The 22807-nt window shown below is 57.3% G+C and overlaps 2 protein-coding genes across 2 annotated transcripts in view; one reads left to right on the top strand and one right to left on the bottom strand.

Moving 5' to 3' along the window:
- Window positions 1-278: 278 nt before the first annotated feature.
- Window positions 279-22115, bottom strand: LOC138498426 (mucin-19-like). The gene is made up of 9 exons (XM_069622182.1): window positions 21983-22115; window positions 9381-10196; window positions 7923-9259; window positions 6537-7364; window positions 4667-6264; window positions 3299-4502; window positions 1919-3165; window positions 1162-1802; window positions 279-1045 (listed from the first exon to the last, which is right to left on the bottom strand). The coding sequence occupies exons 1-9, from the start codon at window positions 22113-22115 to the stop codon at window positions 279-281; spliced, it is 8571 nt and encodes a 2856-aa protein (XP_069478283.1).
- LOC138498147 (4-galactosyl-N-acetylglucosaminide 3-alpha-L-fucosyltransferase FUT6-like) overlaps window positions 10750-22807 on the top strand; it is a 281117-nt gene continuing 269059 nt past the window's right edge. Inside the window, exon 1 of the mRNA XM_069622025.1 lies at window positions 10750-10948. The gene's annotated coding sequence lies outside the window, so the exon portion shown is untranslated. The remainder of the gene's footprint in view (window positions 10949-22807) is intronic.

Here is a 22807-nt window from a genome sequence, read left to right as displayed (position 1 = left end):
ACCGCTGCTTGTTTGTCCTGCAGGGGCGTCTCCCAGAAGCCACAGCTGTTGGCTTTGCCAGTGCTTGTTTGTCCCGCAGGGGCTGCTCCCAGAAAGCCAGAGCTGTTGGTTTTGCCAGTGCTTGCTTGTCCTGTTGGCTTTGCCGCTGCTTGTTTTGTCCTGGATGCAGGGGATGCTCCCAGAAGCCAGAGCCGGTGGCTTTGATGCTGCTTGTTTGTCCCGCAGGGGCTGCTCCCAGAAAGCCAGAGCTGTTGGCTTTGCCGGTGCTTGTTTGTCCTTCAGGGGCTGCTCCCAGAAAGCAAGAGCTGTTGGCTTTGCCAGTGCTTGTTTGTCCTGCAGGTGCTGCTCAGAGAAGCCAGAGCTGTTGGCTTTACTGCTGCTTGTTGGTCCGGCAGGGGCTGCTCCCAGAAGCCAGAGCTGTTGGCTGTGCCAGTGCTGGTTTGTCCTGCAGGGCTGCTCCCAGAAGCCAGAGCTGTTGGCTTTGCCAGTGCTTGTTTGTCCTGTTGGCTTTGCCGCTGCTTGTTTTGTCCTGGATGCAGGGTATGCTCCCAGAAGCCAGAGCTGTTGGCTTTGCCGATGATTGTTTGCCTTGTAGGGGCTGCTCCGAGAATGCCAGAGCTGCTGGCTTTGCCGGCGCTTGTTTGTCCTGCGGGGCTGCTCCCAGAAAGCCAGGGGCTGCTCCCAGAAAGACAGAGCTGTTGGCTTTGCTCCTGCTTGTTTTGCCCTAGCTGCAGGGGCTGCTCCCAGAAGCCAGAGCTGTTGGCTTTGCTGGTGCTTGTTTGCCTTATAGGGGCTGCTCCCAGAATGCCAGAGCTGTTGGCTGTGCCAGTGCTGGTTTGTCCTCCAGTGGCTGATCCCAGAATGTCAGAGCTGTTGGCTGTGCCAGTGCTTGTTTGTCCTGCCGGGCTGCTCCCAGAAAGCCTGGGGCTGCTCCCAGAAAGAGAGTGCTGTTGGCTTTGCTGCTGCTTGTTTTGTCCTAGCTGCAGGGGCTGCTCCCAGAAGCCAGGGCTGTTGGCTGTGCCAGTGCTGGTTTGTCCTGCAGGGGCTGCTCCCAGAAGCCAGAGCTGTTGGCTGTGCCAGTGCTGGTTTTTCCTGCAGGGGCTGCTCCCAGAAGCCAGAGCTGTTGGCTTTGCCAGTGCTTGTTTGTCCTGTTGGCTTTGCCGCTGCTTGTTTTGTCCTGGCTGCAGGGGCTGCTCCCAGAAGCCAGAGCTGTTGGCTTTGCTGGTGCTTGTTTGCCTTGTAGGGGCTGCTCCCAGAGTGCCAGAGCTGTTGGCTGTGCCAGTGCTGGTTTGTCTCCAGGGGCTGATCCCAGAATGTCAGAGCTGTTGGCTTTGCCAGTGCTTGTTTGTCCTGCCAGGGCTGCTCCCAGAAAGCCAGGGGCTGCTCCCAGAAAGACAGAGCTGTTGGCTTTGCTGCTGCTTATTTTGTCCTGGCTGCAGGGGCTGCTCCCAGAAGCCAAGGTGTTGGCTTTGCTGGTGCTGGTTTGTCCTGCAGGGGCTGCTCCCAGAAGCCAGAGCTGTTGGCTTTGCCAGTGCTTGTTTGTCCTGTTGGCTTTGCCGCTGCTTGTTTTGTCCTGGCTGCAGGGGCTGCTCCCAGAAGCCAGAGATGTTGGCTTTGCTGGTGCTTGTTTGTCCTGCAGGGGCTGCTCCCAGGAGCCAGAGCCGGTGGCTTTGACGCTGCTTGTTTGTCCCGCAGGGGCTGCTCTCAGAAAGCCAGAGCTGTTGGCTGTGCCAGTGCTGGTTTGTCCTCCAGGGGCTGCTCCCAGAATGCCAGAACTGTTGGCTTTGCCGGTGACGCAGGGGCTGCTCCCAGAAGCCAGAGCTGTTGGCTGTGCCAGTGCTGGTTTGTCCTCCACGGGCTGCTCCCAGAAGCCAGAGCTGTTGGCTTTGCCAGTGCTTGTTTGTCCTGTTGGCTTTGCCGCTGCTTGTTTTGTCCTGGCTGCAGGGGCTGCTCCCAGAAGCCAGAGGTGTTGGCTGTGCTAGTGCTGGTTTGTCCTGCAGGGGCTGCTCCCAGAAGCCAGAGCTGTTGGCTTTGTTGCTGCTTGTTTTGTCCTGGCTGCAGGGGCTGCTCCCAGAAGCCTGAGCTGTTGGCTGTGCCAGTGCTTGTTTGTCCTGCCGGGCTACTCCCAGAAAGCCTGGGGCTGCTCTCAGAAAGACAGTGCTGTTGGCTTTGCTGCTGCTTGTTTTGTCCTGGCTGCAGGGGCTTCTCCCAGAAGCCAGAGCTGTTGGCTTTGTCGGTGCTTGTTTGCTTGTTTGCCTTGTAGGGGCTGCTCCCAGAATGCCAGAGCTGTTGGCTGTGCCAGTGCTGGTTAGTCCTGCAGGGGCTGCTCCCAGAAGCCAGGGCTGTTGGCTGTGCCAGTGCTGGTTTGTCCTGCAGGGGCTGCTCCCAGAAGCCAGAGCTGTTGGCTGTGCAGTGCTTGTTTTTCCTACAGGGGCTGCTCCCAGAATCCAGAGCTATTGGCTGTGCCAGTACTTGTTTGTCCTGCAGGGGCTGCTCCCAAAAGCCAGAGCTGTTGGCTTTGCCGGTGCTCGTTTGTCCTGCAGGAGCTGCTCCCAGAAGCCAGAGCTGTTGGCTTTGCCGCTGCTTGTTTGTCCTGCGGGGCTGCTCCCAGAAAGCCAGGGGCTGCTCCCAGAAAGACAGAGCTGTTGGCTTTGCTTCTGCTTGTTTTGCCCTAGCTGCAGGGGCTGCTCCCAGAAGCCAGAGCTGTTGGCTTTGCTGGTGCTTGTTTTGTCCTGGCTGCAGGGGCTTCTCCCAGAAGCCAGAGCTGTTGGCTTTGTCGGTGCTTGTTTGCTTGTTTGCCTTGTAGGGGCTGCTCCCAGAATGCCAGAGCTGTTGGCTGTGCCAGTGCTGGTTAGTCCTGCAGGGGCTGCTCCCAGAAGCCAGGGCTGTTGGCTGTGCCAGTGCTGGTTTGTCCTGCAGGGGCTGCTCCCAGAAGCCAGAGCTGTTGGCTGTGCAGTGCTTGTTTTTCCTGCAGGGGCTGCTCCCAGAATCCAGAGCTATTGGCTGTGCCAGTACTTGTTTGTCCTGCAGGGGCTGCTCCCAGAATCCAGAGCTATTGGCTGTGCCAGTACTTGTTTGTCCTGCAGGAGCTGCTCCCAGAAGCCAGAGCTGTTGGCTTTGCCGCTGCTTGTTTGTCCTGCGGGGCTGCTCCCAGAAAGCCAGGGGCTGCTCCCAGAAAGACAGAGCTGTTGGCTTTGCTTCTGCTTGTTTTGCCCTAGCTGCAGGGGCTGCTCCCAGAAGCCAGAGCTGTTGGCTTTGCTGGTGCTTGTTTGCCTTATAGGGGCTGCTCCCAGAATGCCAGAGCTGTTGGCTGTGCCAGTGCTGGTTTGTCCTCCAGTGGCTGATCCCAGAATGTCAGAGCTGTTGGCTGTGCCAGTGCTTGTTTGTCCTGCGGGGCTGCTCCCAGAAAGCCTGGGGCTGCTCCCAGAAAGACAGTGCTGTTGGCTTTGCTGCTGCTTGTTTTGTCCTGGCTGCAGGGGCTGCTCCCAGAAGCCAGAGCTGTTGGCTTTGCCGGTGCTTGTTTGCTTATTTGCCTTGTAGGGGCTGCTCCCAGAATGCCAGAGCTGTTGGCTTTGCCAGTTTTGGTTGTCCTACAGGGGCTGCTCCCAGAAAGCCAGAGCTGTTGGATTTGCTGCTGCTTGTTTGCTCTGGCTGCAAGGGCTGCTCCCAGAAGCCATAACTGTTGGCTGTGCCAGTACTTGTTTGTCCTGCAGGGGCTGCTCCCAAAAGCCAGAGCTGTTGGCTTTGCCAGTGCTCGTTTGTCCTGCAGGAGCTGCTCCCAGAAGCCAGAGCTGTTGGCTTTGCCACTGCTTGTTTGTCCTACAGGGGCGTCTCCCAGAAGCCACAGCTGTTGGCTTTGCCACTGCTTGTTTGTCCCGCAGGGGCTGCTCCCAGAAAGCCAGAGCTGTTGGTTTTGCCAGTGCTGGATTGCCCTGCAGGGGCTGCTCCCAGAAGCCAGAGCCGGTGGATTTGACGCTGCTTGTTTGTCCCGCAGGGGCTGCTCCCAGAAAACAAGAGCTGTTGGCTTTGCCAGTGCTTGTTTGTCCTGCAGGTGCTGCTCAGAGAAGCCAGAGCTGTTGGCTTTACTGCTGCTTGTTGGTCCGGCAGGGGCTGCTCCCAGAAGCCAGAGCTGTTGGCTGTGCCAGTGCTGGTTTGTCCTGCAGGGGCTGCTCCCAGAAGCCAGAGCTGTTGGCTTTGCCAGTGCTTGTTTGCCCTGTTGGCTTTGCCGCTGCTTGTTTTGTCCTGGATGCAGGGGATGCTCCCAGAAGCCAGAGCTGTTGGCTTTGCCGGTGATTGTTTGCCTTGTAGGGGCTGCTCCGAGAATGCCAGAGCTGTAGGCTTTGCCGGTGCTTCTTTGTCCTGCGGGGCTGCTCCCAGAAAGCCAGGGGCTGCTCCCCGAAAGACAGAGCTGTTGGCTTTGCTTCTGCTTGTTTGCCTTATAGGGGCTGCTCCCAGAATGCCAGAGCTGTTGGCTGTGCCAGTGCTGGTTTGTCCTCCAGTGGCTGATCCCAGAATGTCAGAGCTGTTGGCTGTGCCAGTGCTGGTTTGTCCTCCAGAGGCTGCTCCCAGAATGCCAGAACTGTTGGCTTTGCCGGTGACGCAGGGGCTGCTCCCAGAAGCCAGAGCTGTTGGCTGTGCCAGTGCTGGTTTGTCCTCCACGGGCTACTCCCAGAAGCCAGAGCTGTTGGCTTTGGCAGTGCTTGTTTGTCCTGTTGGGTTTGCCGCTGCTTGTTTTGTCCTGGCTGCAGGGGCTGCTCCCAGAAGCCAGAGCTGTTGGCTGTGCCAGTGCTGGTTTGTCCTGCAGGGGCTGCTCCCAGAAGCCAGAGCTGTTGGCTTTGCTGCTGCTTGTTTTGTCCTGGCTGCAGGGGCTGCTCCCAGAAGCCTGAGCTGTTGGCTGTGCCAGTGCTTGTTTGTCCTGCGGGGCTGCTCCCAGAAAGCCTGGGGCTGCTCCCAGAAAGACAGTGCTGTTGGCTTTGCTGCTGCTTGTTTTGTCCTGGCTGCAGGGGCTGCTCCCAGAAGCCAGAGCCGGTGGCTTTGACGCTGCTTGTTTGTCCCGCAGGGGCTGCTCTCAGAAAGCCAGAGCTGTTGGCTGTGCCAGTGCTGGTTTGTCCTCCAGAGGCTGCTCCCAGAATGCCAGAACTGTTGGCTTTGCCGGTGACGCAGGGGCTGCTCCCAGAAGCCAGAGCTGTTGGCTGTGCCAGTGCTGGTTTGTCCTCCACGGGCTACTCCCAGAAGCCAGAGCTGTTGGCTTTGGCAGTGCTTGTTTGTCCTGTTGGGTTTGCCGCTGCTTGTTTTGTCCTGGCTGCAGGGGCTGCTCCCAGAAGCCAGAGCTGTTGGCTGTGCCAGTGCTGGTTTGTCCTGCAGGGGCTGCTCCCAGAAGCCAGAGCTGTTGGCTTTGCTGCTGCTTGTTTTGTCCTGGCTGCAGGGGCTGCTCCCAGAAGCCTGAGCTGTTGGCTGTGCCAGTGCTTGTTTGTCCTGCTGGGCTGCTCCCAGAAAGCCTGGGGCTGCTCCCAGAAAGACAGTGCTGTTGGCTTTGCTGCTGCTTGTTTTGTCCTGGCTGCAGGGGCTGCTCCCAGAAGCCAGAGCTGTTGGCTTTGCCGGTGCTTGTTTGCTTGTTTGCCTTGTAGGGGCAGCTCCCAGAATGCCAGAGCTGTTGGCTTTACCAGTGCTTGTTTGCCTTGTAGGGGCTGCTCCCAGAATGCCAGAGCTGTTGGCTGTGCCAGTGCTGGTTAGTCCTGCAGGGGCTGCTCCCAGAAGCCAGGGTTGTTGGCTGTGCCAGTGCTGGTTTGTCCTGCAGGGGCTGCTCCCAGAAGCCAGAGCTGTTGGCTTTGCCAGTGCTTGTTTGTCCTGTTGGCTTTGCCGCTGCTTGTTTTGTCCTGGCTGCAGGGGCTGCTCCCAGAAGCCAGAGCTGTTGGCTTTGCTGGTGCTTGTTTGCCTTGTAGGGGCTGCTCCCAGAATGCCAGAGCTGTTGGCTGTGCCAGTGCTGGTTTTTCCTCCAGGGGCTGATCCCAGAATGTCAGAGCTGTTGGCTTTGCCAGTGCTTGTTTGTCCTGTTGGCTTTGCCGCTGCTTGTTTTGTCCTGGCTGCAGGGGCTGCTCCCAGAAGCCAGAGCTGTTGGCTGTGCCAGTGCTGGTTTGTCCTGCAGGGGCTGCTCCCAGAAGCCAGAGCTGTTGGCTTTGCTGCTGCTTGTTTTGTCCTGGCTGCAGGGGCTGCTCCCAGAAGCCTGAGCTGTTGGCTGTGCCAGTGCTTGTTTGTCCTGCCGGGCTGCTCCCAGAAAGACAGTGCTGTTGGCTTTGCTGCTGCTTGTTTTGTCCTGGCTGCAGGGGCTGCTCCCAGAAGCCAGAGCTGTTGGCTTTGCCGGTGCTTGTTTGCTTGTTTGTCTTGTAGGGGCTGCTCCCAGAATGCCAGAGCTGTTGGCTTTGCCAGTGCTTGTTTGCCTTGTAGGGGCTGCTCCCAGAATGCCAGAGCTATTGGCTGTGCCAGTGCTGGTTAGTCCTGCAGGGGCTGCTCCCAGAAGCCAGGGCTGTTGGCTGTGCCAGTGCTGGTTTGTCCTGCAGGGGCTGCTCCCAGAAGCCAGAGCTGTTGGCTGTGCCAGTGCTGGTTTTTCCTGCAGGGGCTGCTCCCAGAAGCCAGAGCTGTTGGCTTTGCCAGTGCTTGTTTGTCCTGTTGGCTTTGCCGCTGCTTGTTTTGTCCTGGCTGCAGGGGCTGCTCCCAGAAGCCAGAGCTGTTGGCTTTGCTGGTGCTTGTTTGCCTTGTAGGGGCTGCTCCGAGAATGCCAGAGCTGTTGGCTGTGCCAGTGCTGGTTTGTCCTCCAGGGGCTGATCCCAGAATGTGAGAGCTGTTGGCTTTGCCAGTGCTTGTTTGTCCTGCCAGGGCTGCTCCCAGAAAGCCAGAGCTGTTGGCTTTGCCGGTGCTTGTTTGTCCTTCAGGGGCTGCTCCCAGAAAGCAAGAGCTGTTGGCTTTGCCAGTGCTTGTTTTTCCTGCAGGTGCTGCTCAGAGAAGCCAGAGCTGTTGGCTTTACTGCTGCTTGTTGGTCCGGCAGGGGCTGCTCCCAGAAGCCAGAGCTGTTGGCTGTGCCAGTGCTGGTTTGTCCTGCAGGGGCTGCTCCCAGAAGCCAGAGCTGTTGGCTTTGCCAGTGCTTGTTGGTCCTGTTGGCTTTGCCGCTGCTTGTTTTGTCCTGGATGCAGCGGATGCTCCCAGAAGCCAGAGCTGTTGGCTTTGCCGGTGATTGTTTGCCTTGTAGGGGCTGCTCCGAGAAAGACAGTGCTGTTGGCTTTGCTGCTGCTTGTTTTGTCCTGGCTGCAGGGGCTGCTCCCAGAAGCCAGAGCCGGTGGCTTTGACGCTGCTTGTTTGTCCCGCAGGGGCTGCTCTCAGAAAGCCAGAGCTGTTGGCTGTGCCAGTGCTGGTTTGTCCTCCAGGGGCTGCTCCCAGAATGCCAGAACTGTTGGCTTTGCCAGTGACGCAGGGGCTGCTCCCAGAAGCCAGAGCTGTTGGCTGTGCCAGTGCTGGTTTTTCCTCCACGGGCTACTCCCAGAAGCCAGAGCTGTTGGCTTTGGCAGTGCTTGTTTGTCCTGTTGGGTTTGCCGCTGCTTGTTTTGTCCTGGCTGCAGGGGCTGCTCCCAGAAGCCAGAGCTGTTGGCTGTGCCAGTGCTTGTTTGTCCTGCAGGGGCTGCTCCCAGAAGCCAGAGCTGTTGGCTTTGCTGCTGCTTGTTTTGTCCTGGCTGCAGGGGCTGCTCCCAGAAGCCTGAGCTGTTGGCTGTGCCAGTGCTTGTTTGTCCTGCCGGGCTGCTCCCAGAAAGCCTGGGGCTGCTCCCAGAAAGACAGTGCTGTTGGCTTTGCTGCTGCTTGTTTTGTCCTGGCTGCAGGGGCTGCTCCCAGAAGCCAGAGCTGTTGGCTTTGCCGGTGCTTGTTTGCTTGTTTGCCTTGTAGGGGCTGCTCCCAGAATGCCAGAGCTGTTGGCTTTGCCAGTGCTTGTTTGCCTTGTAGGGGCTGCTCCCAGAATGCCAGAGCTGTTGGCTGTGCCAGTGCTGGTTAGTCCTGCAGGGGCTGCTCCCAGAAGCCAGGGCTGTTGGCTGTGCCAGTGCTGGTTTGTCCTGCAGGGGCTGCTCCCAGAAACCAGAGCTGTTGGCTGTGCCAGTGCTGGTTTTTCCTGCAGGGGCTGCTCCCAGAAGCCAGAGCTGTTGGCTTTGCCAGTGCTTGTTTGTCCTGTTGGCTTTGCCGCTGCTTGTTTTGTCCTGGCTGCAGGGGCTGCTCCCAGAAGACAGAGCTGTTGGCTTTGCTGGTGCTTGTTTGCCTTGTAGGGGCTGCTCCCAGAATGTCAGAGCTGTTGGCTGTGCCAGTGCTGGTTTTTCCTCCAGGGGCTGATCCCAGAATGTCAGAGCTGTTGGCTTTGCCAGTGCTTGTTTGTCCTGTTGGCTTTGCCGCTGCTTGTTTTGTCCTGGCTGCAGGGGCTGCTCCCAGAAGCCAGAGCTGTTGGCTTTGCTGCTGCTTGTTTTGTCCTGGCTGCAGAGGCTGCTCCCAGAAGCCTGAGCTGTTGGCTGTGCCAGTGCTTGTTTGTCCTGCCGGGCTGCTCCCAGAAAGCCTGGGGCTGCTCCCAGAAAGACAGTGCTATTGGCTTTGCTGCTGCTTGTTTTGTCCTGGCTGCAGGGGCTGCTCCCAGAAGCCAGAGCTGTTGGATTAGCCGGTGCTTGTTTGCTTGTTTGTCTTGTAGGGGCTGCTCCCAGAATGCCAGAGCTGTTGGCTTTGCCAGTGCTTGTTTGCCTTGTAGGGGCTGCTCCCAGAATGCCAGAGCTATTGGCTGTGCCAGTGCTGGTTAGTCCTGCAGGGGCTGCTCCCAGAAGCCAGGGCTGTTGGCTGTGCCAGTGCTGGTTTTTCCTGCAGGGGCTGCTCCCAGAAGCCAGAGCTGTTGGCTTTGCCAGTGCTTGTTTGTCCTGTTGGCTTTGCCGCTGCTTGTTTTGTCCAGGCTGCAGGGGCTGCTCCCAGAAGCCAGAGCTGTTGGCTTTGCTGGTGATTGTTTGCCTTGTAGGGGCTGCTCCCAGAATGCCAGAGCTGTTGCCTGTGCCAGTGCTGGCTTGTCCTCCAGGGGCTGATCCCAGAATGTCAGAGCTGTTGGCTTTGCCAGTGCTTGTTTGTCCTGCCAGGGCTGCTCCCAGAAAGACAGAGCTGTTGGCTTTGCTGCTGCTTGTTTTGTCCTGGCTGCAGGGGCTGCTCCCAGAAGCCGAGGTGTTGGCTTTGCTGGTGCTGGTTTGTCCTGCAGGGGCTGCTCCCAGAAGCCAGAGCTGTTTGCTTTACCAGTGCTTGTTTGTCCTGTTGGCTTTGCCGCTGCTTGTTTTGTCCTGGCTGCAGGGGCTGCTCCCAGAAGCCAGAGATGTTGGCTTTGCCGGTGCTTGTTTGTCCTGCAGGGGCTGCTCCCAGGAGCCAGAGCCGGTGGCTTTGACGCTGCTTGTTTGTCCCGCAGGGGCTGCTCTCAGAAAGCCAGAGCTGTTGGCTGTGCCAGTGCTGGTTTGTCCTCCATGGGCTGCTCCCAGAATGCCAGAACTGTTGGCTTTGCCGGTGACGCAGGGGCTGCTCCCAGAAGCCAGAGCTGTTGGCTGTGCCATTGATGGTTTGTCCTCCACGGGCTGCTCCCAGAAGCCAGAGCTGTTGGCTTTGCCAGTGCTTGTTTGTCCTGTTGGCTTTGCCGCTGCTTGTTTTGTCCTGGCTGCAGGGGCTGCTGCCAGAAGCCAGAGCTGTTGGCTGTGCCAGTGCTGGTTTGTCCTGCAGGGGCTGCTCCCAGAAGCCAGAGCTGTTGGCTTTGCTGCTGCTTGTTTTGTCCTGGCTGCAGGGGCTGATCCCAGAAGCCACAGCTGTTGGCTGTGCCAGTGCTGGTTTGTCCTGCAGGGGCTGCTCCCAGAAGCCAGAGCTGTTGGCTTTGCCGGTGCTTTTTTGTCCTGTTGGCTTTGCCTCTGCTTGTTTTGTCCTGGCTGCAGGGGCTGCTCCCAGAAGCCTGAGCTGTTGGCTGTGCCAGTGCTTGTTTGTCCTGCAGGGGCTGCTCCCAGAAGCCAGAGATGTTGGCTTTGCCGGTGCTTGTTTGTCCTGCAGGGGCTGCTCCCTTAAGCCAGAGCTGTTGGCTTTGCCGGTGCTTGTTTGTTCAGCAGGGGCTGCTCCCAGAATGCCAGAGCTGTTGGCTTTGCTGGTGCTTGTTTGTCCTGCAGGGGCTGCTCCCAGAAGCCAGAGCTGTTGGCTGTGCCAGTGCTTGTTTGTCCTGCAGGGGCTGCTCCCAGAAGCCAGAGCTGTTGGCTTTGCCGGTGCTTGTTTGTCCTGTTGGCTTTGCCGCTGCTTGTTTTGTCCTGGCTGCAGAGGCTGCTCCCAGAAGCCAGAGCTGTTGGCTGTGCCAGTGCTAGTTTGCCCTGCAGGGGCTGCTTCCAGAAGCCAGAGCTGTTGGCTGTGGCAGTGCTTGTTTGTCCTGCAAGGGCTGCTCCCAGAAGCCAGAGCTGTTGGCTGTGCCAGTGCTGGTTTGTCCTGCAGGGGCTGCTCCCAGAAGCCAGAGCTTTTGGCTTTGCCGGTGCTTGTTTGCCTTGTAGGGGCTGCTCCCAGAATGCCAGAGCTGTTGGCTTTGCCGGTGCTTGTTTGCCCTGGTGGCTTTGCCTCTGCTTGGTGCCCTGGTGTGGGGGGGATTTGTCCCCCCCTGTCCCCCCCATGTCCTACGCCCATGCCCAGCGTGCTCTTGGCGCGTTATCAGTCACATGCTCTGTTATCGGATCTCTGAACCTTGCAGCGCTGGTCTCATTTGCTTGCAAAGTCCACCTGCTGCTCGCAGGTGTGCTCAGTGTGCGGGAGAGCACACAGTGGCTGCCTTCCTCCTCCAGCGACAGCACCCAGAGTCCTCCGGTGCCCTGGGGTGGGTGCCTAGTCTGGCTGCTCCTCCAGCCGGTGCCCCCCAGTAGTGGCCAGATTGCCAGCACACCAGGTAGGTGCAGCTGTCCTTGCTCTGCCCCCTCTAGCGCAGGAGGACAGTGTACTCTGCGATCTGGAGAGAGGAAGAGAGAGAGAGAGGGGGGAGAAAGAGAGAGAAAGAAAGAGAGAGAGGGAGAGAGAGGAAGAGGGCGAGAGAACGGGAGAGGGGGAGAGAGAAAGAGGGAAAGAAGGAGAGAGAGAGAGGGAGAGAGAGAAAGAGGGCGAGAGAACGGGAGAGAGAACGGGAGAGGGGGAGAGGGGGAGGGGGGAGGAGACAGATAAAGAGGGAGACAAAGAGGGGGGAGAGAGAGGGGCCGAGAGAAGGTGTGATAAAGAGAGAGAGGGAGAGAAAGAGGGAGAGAAAGCGAGAGAGAGCAAACGAAAGACAGAGGGAGAGAGAGAGAGAGAGAGAGAGAGAGAGGGAGAAAGAAAGAGGGAGAGAGAGAAAGTGAGAGAGAAAGAGAGAGGGAGAGAGACGGAGAGAGAGAGAGAAAGAGAGAGCGGGAAAGCAAGAGAGAGAGCGAGGGGTGAGAGAGAGCGAGAGAGAAAGAGAGAGGGAGGGAGGGAGAGAGAGAGCGGAAGAGGGAGAGAGAGAGAGAGGGAGAAAGACAGAGAGAGAGAGAAGGGGGAGAGACAGAGAGAGAGAGCCAGAGAGGGAGAGAGAGAGAGAGGGGAGAGTAGACAGAGAGTGACAGAGAGCGAAAGGGAGAGAGAGAGAGAGAGAGAGAGAGAGAGAAAGAGAAAGAGAAAGAGAGAGGGGAGAGTAGACAGAGAGTGACAGAGAGCGAAAGAGAGAGAGAGAGCGAGAGGAGAGAGACTTTACTGGTGCTTGCTTTTTTTACATTCACATGTCGGTGTGAGCTGCCTCAGGCAAGGTGTGGGGTGTGTACTACATAAGAGAGGAGACAGGGAGGGGGTCCAAGTACCCCTATATGATGACCCCTCCGTCGCAATGCGTTTCTAGTAAAACATTGATATCAGAGCCTTGGTTGGGGGGTGGGGGCGCTGTGTGTAGTCGCAGGGCATCCCATGCACCTTGGGGGAGGTGGGGTGTAGTCGCAGGGCATCCCATGCACATTGGGTGAGGTGGGGTGTAGTCACAGGGCATGCCATGCACCTTGGGGGAGGTGGGGTGTAGTCGCAGGGCATCCCATGCACATTGGGTGAGGTGGGGTGTAGTCACAGGGCATGCCATGCACCTTGGGGGAGGTGGGGTGTAGTCGCAGGGCATCCCATGCACCTTGGGGGAGGTGGGGTGTAGTCGCAGGGCATCCCATGCACATTGGGTGAGGTGGGGTGTAGTCGCAGGGCATACCATGCACCTTGGGTGAGGTGGGGTGTAGTCGCAGGGCATGCCATGCACATTGGGTGAGGTGGGGTGTAGTCACAGGGCATGCCATGCACCTTGGATGAGGTGGGTGTAGTCGCAGGGCATGCCATGCACCTTGGATGAGCTGGGTGTAGTCGCAGGGCATCCCGTGCACATTGGGTGAGGTGGGGTGAAGTCGCAGGGCATACCATGCACCTTGGATGAGGTGGGTGTAGTCGCAGGGCATCCCATGCACCTTGGATGAGGTGGGGTATGAGGTGGGGTATAGCTGTAGGGCATACCATGCACCTTGGGTGATTAGGGGTATAGCCACAGGGCATACCATGCACCTGGTGTGATGTGGGGTGTAGTTGCAGGGCATACCCTGCCCCTTGTGTGAGGTGGGGTGTAGTCGCAGGGCAAGCCATGCACATTGGGTGAGGTGGGGTGTAGTCGCAGGGCATCCCATGCCCCTGGGATGAGGTGGGGTGTAGTTGCAGGGCATACCATGCACCTTGGGTGAGGTGGGGTGTAGTAGCAGGGCATCCCATGCACCTTGGGTGAGGTGGGGTGTGGTTGCAGGGCATACCATGCACCTTGGATGAGGAGGGGTATGGCCGCAGGGCATGCCATGCACATTGGGTGAGGTGGGGTGTAGCCGCAGGGCATACCATGCCCCTTGGGTGAGGTGGGGTGTAGACGCAGGGCATCCCATGCCCCTTGCATGAGGTGGGGTGTAGTTGCAGGGCATACCATGCACCTGGTGTGAGGTGGGGTGTAGTTGCAGGGCATACCATGCCCCTTGGGTGAGGTGGGGTGTAGCCGCAGGGCATACCATGCCCCTTGGGTGAGGTGGGGTGTAGTCGCAGGGCATGCCATGCACATTGGGTGAGGTGGGGTGTAGTCGCAGGGCATGCCATGCACCTTGGATGAGGTGGGTGTAGTCGCAGGGCATGCCATGCACCTTGGATGAGGTGGGTGTAGTCGCAGGGCATCCCGTGCACATTGGGTGAGGTGGGGTGAAGTCGCAGGGCATACCATGCACCTTGGATGAGGTGGGTTTAGTCGCAGGGCATCCCATGCACCTTGGATGAGGTGGGGTATGAGGTGGGGTATAGCTGTAGGGCATACCATGCACCTTGGGTGAGGAGGGGTATAGCCACAGGGCATACCATGCACCTGGTGTGAGGTGGGGTGTAGTCGCAGGGCATGCCATGCACCTGGTGTGATGTGGGGTGTAGTTGCAGGGCATACCCTGCCCCTTGTGTGAGGTGGGGTGTAGTCGCAGGGCAAGCCATGCACATTGGGTGAGGTGGGGTGTAGTCGCAGGGCATCCCATGCCCCTTGGATGAGGTGGGGTGTAGTTGCAGGGCATACCATGCACCTTGGGTGAGGTGGGGTGTAGTAGCAGGGCATCCCATGCACCTTGGGTGAGGTGGGGTGTGGTTGCAGGGCATACCATGCACCTTGGATGAGGTGGGGTATGGCCGCAGGGCATGCCATGCACATTGGGTGAGGTGGGGTGTAGCCGCAGGGCATACCATGCCCCTTGGGTGAGGTGGGGTGTAGACGCAGGGCATCCCATGCCCCTTGCATGAGGTGGGGTGTAGTTGCAGGGCATACCATGCACCTGGTGTGAGGTGGGGTGTCGTTGCAGGGCATACCATGCCCCTTGGGTGAGGTGGGGTGTAGCCGCAGGGCCTACCATGCCCCTTGGGTGAGGTGGGGTGTAGAGGCAGGGCATCCCATGCCCCTTGCATGAGGTGGGGTGTAGTTGCAGGGCATACCATGCACCTGGTGTGAGGTGGGGTGTAGTCGCAGGGCATACCATGCCCCTTGGGTGAGGTGGGGTGTAGAGGCAGGGCATCCCATGCCCCTTGCATGAGGTGGGGTATAGTTGCAGGGCATACCATGCCCCTTGCATGAGGTGGGGTGTAGTTGCAGGGCATCCCATGCACCTTGGGTGAGGTGGGGTGTAGTAGCAGGGCATCCCATGCACATTGGGTGAGGTGGAGTGTAGTCACAGGGCATATCATGCACCATGGATGAGGTGGGGTTTAGTCGCAGGGCATACCATGCACCTGGTGTGAGGTGGGGTATAGCCGCAGGGCATACCATGCACCTGGTGTGAGGTGGGGTGTAGTTGCAGGGCATGCCATGCACCTTGGATGAGGTGGGGTATAGCCGCAGGGCATACTATGCACCTGGTGTGAGGTGGGGTATAGCCGCAGGGCATACCATGCACCTTGGATGAGGTGGGGTGTAGTTGCAGGGCATACCATGCACCTGGTGTGAGGTGGGGTGTAGTTGCAGGGCATACCATGCACCTTGGATGAGGTGGGGTATAGCCGCAGGGCATACCATGCACCTGGTGTGAGGTGGGGTGTTGTTAGGTGTCTGACCGCAGCACGCTATATCCAGACACCCTCCCACCCCCCACACCCCAGAAGGGCTCTCCTGGTGCCACGCGTGAGTGAACAGACGGCAACTACTCCTCTATTATGTTCCCCTTGGTAGTATGGGGGCTATTAATGTCCCCCCCTCCCCCAGGCAATCACCTGAAAGAACGAGAGGCTCCATGGAGCCAATGTGGTTTCGGTTCACACACATCTCTTCAGTGTGAGTATTAGCCCACTGAACTACATAGTGTTGTAGCATATAGCATGCGATTTACAATGACTGCTGTCTGAGTTCTGAATATGCGTCTAAATGCGGACTTTACACAAAACATAAGCATAAGGCATAAGAACATAACATGTTGCAATCATAATAAGAGACAAAGCGGGTATTAATATGGTGCACAATGACCCCACCGAGTCCAGGAATATGTACAACATACACCCGTGATTCCACCGACCATGGGACCCTTAAGTGCTTGAGTCAGGAAGGAGAGTCTTAACGTGGGTCCATACCCTAAAAAGGGCAAACTGAGAGCCATGCAATCCCCAAACGACTCCCCAGTAACAGCCTCATCCCCAAGCAGACACACATGCACCGGCCCTAGTTTGGGACATAGGGTAAGGGCGTGTCTAGTTGATTCCAGAACTCCGGGACACACACAAACTCGACAGGTCCAGTGTTCCAGTGCCACCCCCAGGCGAGGGCCTGTGACAGCCAACACTGGGGGCGTATTTACCCGCAGCCTTAGGATGAATAAGGTTGAGGCTTCCGGTATCTGGGAGTGACGTGTGGCTTGGACACTGTGGTGTAGTGGACCCTATGTGTGTGTTGCCCCTTTAAGGGGATGTGTCCCTCCCCAGTGTATTGCCCTCATGGCCCAAGCTAATAAAAGGGAGCCCTGCAGGCACGTGCGTCAGAACGGCTGCAGACTCCGTGGAAGGTTGGTCTGAGTCCGTGTCTTCTTGATTGATGTAGGCCGCAGGCCTACCTGTGGGAGGCACAGGCCTGCAGGCCCTGCTGCCATGGGACTCTCGGGCCAGGACGGTGGCCGAGGTCCGCATGGTCAGGACCCTGGCAGGCTGTGCCCCCACCCCGATGGCGCTGGTGTCCCATAGCGCCGCGGGGCCTGCCGGATGGACATGGCAGGCCCCAAACTCCCACAGGCGCTGGGCCTGTTTGGGTGCTGTGAGGAAGCAGCACCCCGGGGTCGCCTGCCGGATGGACATGGCCGGCGACCCCACCACACTGGCAACGAGGAGAAGAACCCAGGGGAGGACTGCGTTTCCCCGTTATTCTAAAGCTTTTCCCTCCCCTTTGCGGGTGCTGCAGGAAGCTGTTTCCCGTTAGGGTGATTGTGCATGTGGCGGTTTCCATCGCCGCAGAAGGAGAAGGAGTAGAGTTCATCTCGGTTGGGATGGTGAAGTAAGGAGGAAGGGGAACCCTGCCGGCGATCCTCCCCCGCAAAAAGTGAGAGAGGCATGCTGCCTTTTCCACCATAGTGGAAAGAAAAGAAGTGGAGTGCCAGCCCACACCCCGAAGGAGACAACAGTGCGCTGCTGGGAAGTTAGAGTGGGATGCCCGCCACCCCCCCCTGAAAAGAAAAGGAGGAGATGTGCCTGCAACCCCTGGCCGCGGCCCTCTGAGGAGGGTGCTCGTGCGGCTGGATGGGAGTCACCCACAGGCCCTCTGTGCATCGATGCTTTGAAAGTCAAAAGAAAGGAGGTGAAGAACTGAAGCTCCGATGCGGAGCGGAAAGGTGGGTGGGGCCCGCGGGGCCCGTCCCCACATCCGAAGCAGTTGTGGTGATGCGGGAATGCCCCTGCAAGAAGCAGAGCCGAGGGACAACCTACTCACCCTCCCAGTGAGTGGAGAAGAATAAAGCGGCTGTAGCCGCAAGGAGGGGTCAAGTGCCCTTACAAGCCAGACATCAGCAGCACCATCCTGCATTGTGCCGACGCTGGGGCCCCCACTAAGATCCGGGGCCCTGCGGCGGTGAAATGAAGCTCCGACATCGAGCTGCAAAAAAAAAAAGAAAAAAAAGAAAGTGAGGGTCGGGTCATGCACGGTCCGTTCCCCATGGCATTTCGGGCCCGTCAAGGAAATCCACATCAAAGACCGAGGCTGCCCGCCTGCAGCAGTGATGTGGGCAGCACTCTGGTGCACCGGCAGCCTCAGCTGCTACAAGACCAGGCTGCTGGTGGGGAAAAGCACATGCCTGAGGAGGCACGATCTGTGGCCTCTGCGACTTCGCAAGAGAGGTGACCCCGCTGGGGAGCCTCAAACAAGCCGTAACACCATCTGGCATTGTACTCCAAAGGAAAAGGGCCCCATTATTGTAGATCCCTGGCCTGGTGGGGATGGCGAGCATTGAGCACATCCTTGCACAGCAGTGCCAGCAAGCCCCATAGTGATCCTGGGGTGTTGGAGGCTGAAGAGCAGCATGTTCCACATCAGAACGTGCATAAGAAGACAGGAGTGGCCCTGGCAGAACCCAGCCATCTGGCAGTGCTGGGTCTCTGCTCACACCACAGGAGCAAGAAAAAAAAAAGAAAAGAAAGCGCCCATCCCGCAATGAAGATCCAGGGTCAGTCAGCAGAGTGCGGCTGGGCTCGGGGAAGTTGGACTCATGTCAGAACAAAGTGGCAGCAGCCAGCGGCGTGATCCTGGGCCAACTGGCACTGTAGTTCTGTACGCTCCTTGCTGGAGCTGTCCAGAGGAAAGTCATGCGACCTGTGATGTTACAGCAGCAGCCCAGCCCATCCACAGGGTCCACCCTGCAGCTCCCACCGGCACCTGCCCCGGCAGAAGGAAGAACCACCGGAAACCCCCCCCTAAACCTGCGGAGCGAAGTGGGGAGGTGGGTTGCAACCCCTGCATTGTGGTGCTGCCGGAGCTCATCGGCATGAGCCCGGGCCCGCGACAGAGGACTGGAGATATTCCGGTCGGAGCGCATCGAAGAGGTAGGAAGGCGACATCCCCGCCAACATCAGTGTGCCAGAGCCCACATAGAGGGCAGTATCTGCCAGAGGAGTGCCACGCCCACACCAGAGACTTATTGAGATCCCCGGCCCGGTGGTGCCAGTGAGAAAGAAGGCTCCGGGCTAGAGCACTAACGAGGACAGCCCAGTGGGCACCCGGGCCAGGAGGCGGTGAAAAGTGTGGAAATGGTGGCGTGCTCTGGTCTGGAGCAGGGCTGTATGGACGGCTCCAGCATCAGAGCGGAAGTGCCCTGCGGTGTATGGCAACTGTGTGTGGCTGGGGCCGTGTACTCACACAGCGGGGAGCAGCTTCCCCTGCGCTCCCAGAGTGTTTGCAAAGCAAAGGGGGCAAGGGTGGTCATTCCAACGGCAGCCCTGCAGGGTGAACAATACAGTGGTCCATGTGGAATACGTGATCTGCGCACCACAGCAGCCACGTGTCAACGTAGCAGAGTTTGGCAGCAGCACCCATGATGCACCAGAGACACCAATCAATTCCTGCACTGTCTGCCAGGCATCTCCCGGCACCGTGCCATGGAGAAATCAGGACCACCCTACCATAAAAGACAACTTGTCGGCCCTATGTGCACCCTGTGACACCGGTGTCACCCTGCCTGTCCCGAGGGTGGCACCGACACTGAGCCCCGATGAGTGGGCCCCGCCACCATGCCACGAGGATCCCCTACCATATCGTCGGAGGACCAGGGAGCTCATGGCCCTGATGGCCTGTCACTAACATACCTGGCATGCTGCACGGAAAGGACCCGACAAGGGTAATTGGCACGGAGGGTACTAGGCAGAAATGGGACTAGCATTGAACCACAGAGGTTCCCGGACTGCCTGTCAGTAATAATACCCTGCCCACACTGTAGGTGGCCCCAACACCGAGTGACAGCAGCCACCCTACCTGGTTGCCCTACAAGTGGCCCTAACTGACTACTACTAATGACACCCGGCATGTCATGCCATCAAAGGACCAGGCCAACGTGGGTCCCCCGCACTCCCAGAGTTCAGCCAATACTGGGTGGCGGACCAAACCAGGCAACCCTGCCGCCTGGAAGAAGTGCGGCGGGCAAGGTATGGGTTGCAGCTCACCATGAGTGCTTGTGCGCCCTCCTATGCCCTGGAGGAAGAGATAATCCTGACTGGGGAAGCACCACGAAGAGAGTGAGTGATGTCCTGTCACCCCGTGCCATACCCACAGCGGATGGAGCAGGTGGACGCCCCGAGACCTGCATTTTGCGGCCCTGCCCTGAATAGCAGTGGACGGTGCTGAGGTGGACCCTGGCATCCGACTGGTGCGGCTTTGCCGGCTGTGAACTGTACCATCAATGGACCTGGACCCGGGAAGTGGCTCTTGAATGGACACTCATGGAGAACGAGTTGGTGTCCTGCAGTCCTCCTTTTGCTTTAAGAGGACTCAGTAAATATGTGTTTTGATGCTGTGAACCTGCATAAGATTGATATGCTTAAAGTGGTCTCAGTAAAGGACAGTAATGTGAAACTGTGTTCCTGCAAGCGGTAGGGGTGCTCTAAATGGTACCAGGGGTCATCCGCGAGCATCATGCAATGGTTGCGATTCCGTACCCCAGGTTAATAAAGGGTCTGTAACATGTGGTACAACTGCTAACCATCCACCGGGGTGTACCCCTGTGACCGTCACCTGAGGGTGATGGGTTGGGGGGTGATAAGTAGATAAGAATGTGTGACCAGAGGTGTGCCAATAGCATATCTTGTGTGAAGTTGGCTCCCCCGAATCTGAAGTAATATCATTCTGTAACAGGTGTGGGAAAATTAGTTATGTTGTATTTTTAGTTGTTTTGTTCCTTATGAAAAAGGAGGGATGTGGTGTAGTGGACCCTATGTGTGTGTTGCCCCTTTAAGGGGATGTGTCCCTCCCCAGTGTATTGCCCTTTTAAGATGGGCCATGACTTTGTCATGGCCCAAGCTAATAAAAGGGAGCCCTGCAGGCACGTGCGTCAGAACGGCTGCAGACTCCGTGGAAGGTTGGTCTGAGTCCGTGTCTTCTTGATTGATGTAGGCCGCAGGCCTACCTGTGGGAGGCACAGGCCTGCAGGCCCTGCTGCCATGGGACTCTCGGGCCAGGACGGTGGCCGAGGTCCGCATGGTCAGGACCCTGGCAGGCTGTGCCCCCACCCCGATGGCGCTGGTGTCCCATAGCGCCGCGGGGCCTGCCGGATGGACATGGCAGGCCCCAAACTCCCACAGGCGCTGGGCCTGTTTGGGTGCTGTGAGGAAGCAGCACCCCGGGGTCGCCTGCCGGATGGACATGGCCGGCGACCCCACCACAGACACACACCAGTCCCATCTGTTCAATGTATGCTTAAAAGAGTTTTCCAGATGGATAAAAGGCATGTCCTTCTTGTGAACATAAGACCATTTAATCTCTAAAAAGAAATTCATTCAGCTGTTTAAAATTGAGCCCTCGTGGGTGTCTCTCAACGTCATAGCTGCCCCCAGCCACAGCGAGCAATATGCAGGGGGGGGGGGCAGAACATGCTTTTAAATAAAAGGAACCTCTCGCACACAGGGCCATGCCTCTCAAGGAATTGAGGCCCAACTCCAGGCGCAGATACTGCATGGGTCATGATGGACCTACCCCCAAGACCTTATGCCGTTAGTGGCCCTCCAGTATGCTTAGCCATTTTAGATCCTGCATGGCCAACACGTCTAGGCCATACAGGATGGAAGGGACAAAACACTGCTGATGAAGCTTCATGGGGCCAGTGATACTAAAACCTGCCGAGCCCCTGGCAAACTTACTGGCCTGGAGAGGCAGTCATTCCGCTCGCCGTTTCTTATGGTTGATTATCAAATCGTAGCTAGACGTAGTGTCAAAGCCCAACCCCAGGTAAGGGTAGGATTCCGTGATGGCTATCGTGCCCAAAACGGTATCAATACCAGAGCGACTTGGCCCCTTTCTGGCAATAGCAACTAGCTTGGTCTTATCTAAGTTGATGGTTAAGCCTAGTTGGGATGCATAGACTCGTAGCTAGTTTGGCATGTTCTTCATGCCAGATGAAGTGCGATCGAATAGTATTCGATCATTGGCATAGAGCATGCCTACGATAGGGGAGTCGCCTAGCTTCGGGGGGCAGTTAGAGCTCGATGCCATATGAGGGAGGAGGTTGGCAATGTACAGGTTGTAGAGCATGGGAGCCACAACACATTCCTGCTTTATCCCCATGTTGATGTGAATAGAGGCAGACATTCCCTGCTCGTTGTTTAGTCAGACCTTGGGAGAGTTATCACTGTGGAGGGCAATTAGTATATGTAAAATCCAGCTTGGGCAATTCATAGCTCTGAGTTTAGTCCATAGGATATCACGCACCACTTGATCGAAGTCTCTGCGGGAATCGATAAAGGCTATGAACAGAGTAGCCTCTTTGCTGCTAAGGGTGTTATTAATTAACTGGTCGCGCACCCTGATGTTGTGGGTTGTGCTCGCACCTGGTCTGAAGCCTGTCTGTGCATAGCTCAAGATCTGATTGGTAGTGACCCAGGTCTCCAGTTCCTTGAGGACAAGAGTCATAAAAATCGTGCTTATGACATCCAGCATGGAGAACAGCTGGTCATTTACAACACTACCACGATCTCCCCTTTCATGTACTTGTATGAGTACAGACTGTCTCCACGATGATGGCACAGAGCAAGTTCTACAAACACGGGAATAAAGAGTGAGCAACACCTGGGCCCAACTATTCGGGTCCTTAATACTGATTTAGCCAGGCCACTAGGTCCTGGCGCATTGGACGTCTATAGTTTGAGGATGGCGTGTTTCACAATTGTGTGGCTCAGGGGTAGAGGCGAGGTCTCATCCCGCTCAGATGTGCTGGGAATGTTTACAGTGTCCTTGTAGAATTTGTCTAAGATGTGTGCAACCCATTACTCCCCGTAGATGGGATTCAAAAAGTCCTGTTCCACCCCCCCCCCTTTTGCAAGAAAATGGCGCATTTTGCGGCTATCTTTGCTACACAAGATCTCCACAAACATCGGCCACTGCCCTCTTTGCAATGACTGACGATAAAAGCGTAGCCAGGAACGGTACTTACGCTTTATGTCCTTTATCATAGCCGAAGTCAGGGAGGGATCTGCAAGGGAGGGGGGTCAGCCGATAGTAGAGAGTGCTTGTGGTCTGGGATATTAATGTCCAAAGAATGGATGCCCCCCCCCACCCGACTTCCATCTTATACCAGGAATAGGGCTGCCTTTTGTAAGGGCTAAGGTTCGATGGCCCCCAGATGTTTGCCCCAAAGTACCTGGTTAATTCTGAGAGCCAGGGGAAAGGAAAGGGAATTCATTTTATCAATGTCATTCTGTGTTCACCGAATCCTCTTGCCTGGGTGATTAGGGACCACCTCTCTGCAAGTGCTCAGCACGTCACCCAGGGGTAGGCTGTCATGGTCGCTGAAGTCCTTCAGAGAGGAGCGTAGTTGCAATGCCAGACCCAAGAGGCACTCGGTGACAGCCATGTAATCTGACAAGGTGCTCTTGGTCCCCACTGCCCAGGTCATCTGGCCTGGTAGATCTCCTACAGTGCCCCCATTTAATATTGTACAGTTCCATTCCTTAAGAAAATCTAGCCACGCTCTCCCCTTTTGGTTAGCCTTGACAAGTGGCATGTTTAGATGTCAGAGACACATGCATGTGTCCCACATCCCCGCGGGTAAACACATTTAGCATTTAAATCTCCACATAGTAACACAGGGGATGTCTGTTTTCCCGAGTGCCAAGCTGTGAGTAGTGAATCCAATTGAACACCTATGCCCTCAATGGGCAGCTCGCCCGGGGATCATACACATTAACTATCAAGACGTCACTATGCACCCCCCAGACCCCTGGGGGGGTATCTCTATTGCCAGTATGTTGCCACCAGGGTTGTCTTGGTGGATTAGTCTAGGGTGGAAAGAAGACTTAACACTGGTTAGCAGGCCACCAGCTGGCCGGCCCCGCTCGCCCTTAGTGGCCAAAGTCTGAAAGGTCACATAGCCATCAAATTCAATGTCAAATGTGGCCCACGTCTCTTGCAGCGTAAAGACCTCACTATGTCAGTAGAGATTCCCGGGAGCCCTCCACACTGAACCAATCAGAGACGTTTTTATGGGAGGGCAAAGGGGGCACTTGCCCAGGGGGCTCCACAAGGCTGCCCGATCTAAACGGGTAA

Source organism: Ambystoma mexicanum, chromosome 5q (assembly GCF_040938575.1).
Source record: "Ambystoma mexicanum isolate Mex_15411 chromosome 5q, UKY_AmexF1_1, whole genome shotgun sequence".
In the NCBI taxonomy this organism is placed as follows: Eukaryota; Metazoa; Chordata; class Amphibia; order Caudata; family Ambystomatidae; genus Ambystoma; species Ambystoma mexicanum.
The sequence above is the reverse complement of the archived record's forward strand: the minus strand, read 5'-3'. Positions and strand labels throughout refer to the sequence as shown.

What these genes read in the sequence shown, in the direction of transcription:
- LOC138498426 (XM_069622182.1), bottom strand. Translation starts at nt 22,115, where the DNA reads ATGGCTGTCACCGAGTGCCTCTTGGGTCTGGCATTGCAACTACGCTCC. An exon ending in GGTGGTCCCTAATCACCCAG is followed by an intron (nt 10,197 to 21,982) that starts GCAAGAGGATTC and finishes TTCTGGGAGCAG; the next exon opens with CCCCTGCAGGACAAACAAGC. An exon ending in TGGCACAGCCAACAGCTCTG is followed by an intron (nt 3,166 to 3,298) that starts GCATTCTGGGAG and finishes TTCTGGGAGCAG; the next exon opens with CCCCTGGCTTTCTGGGAGCA.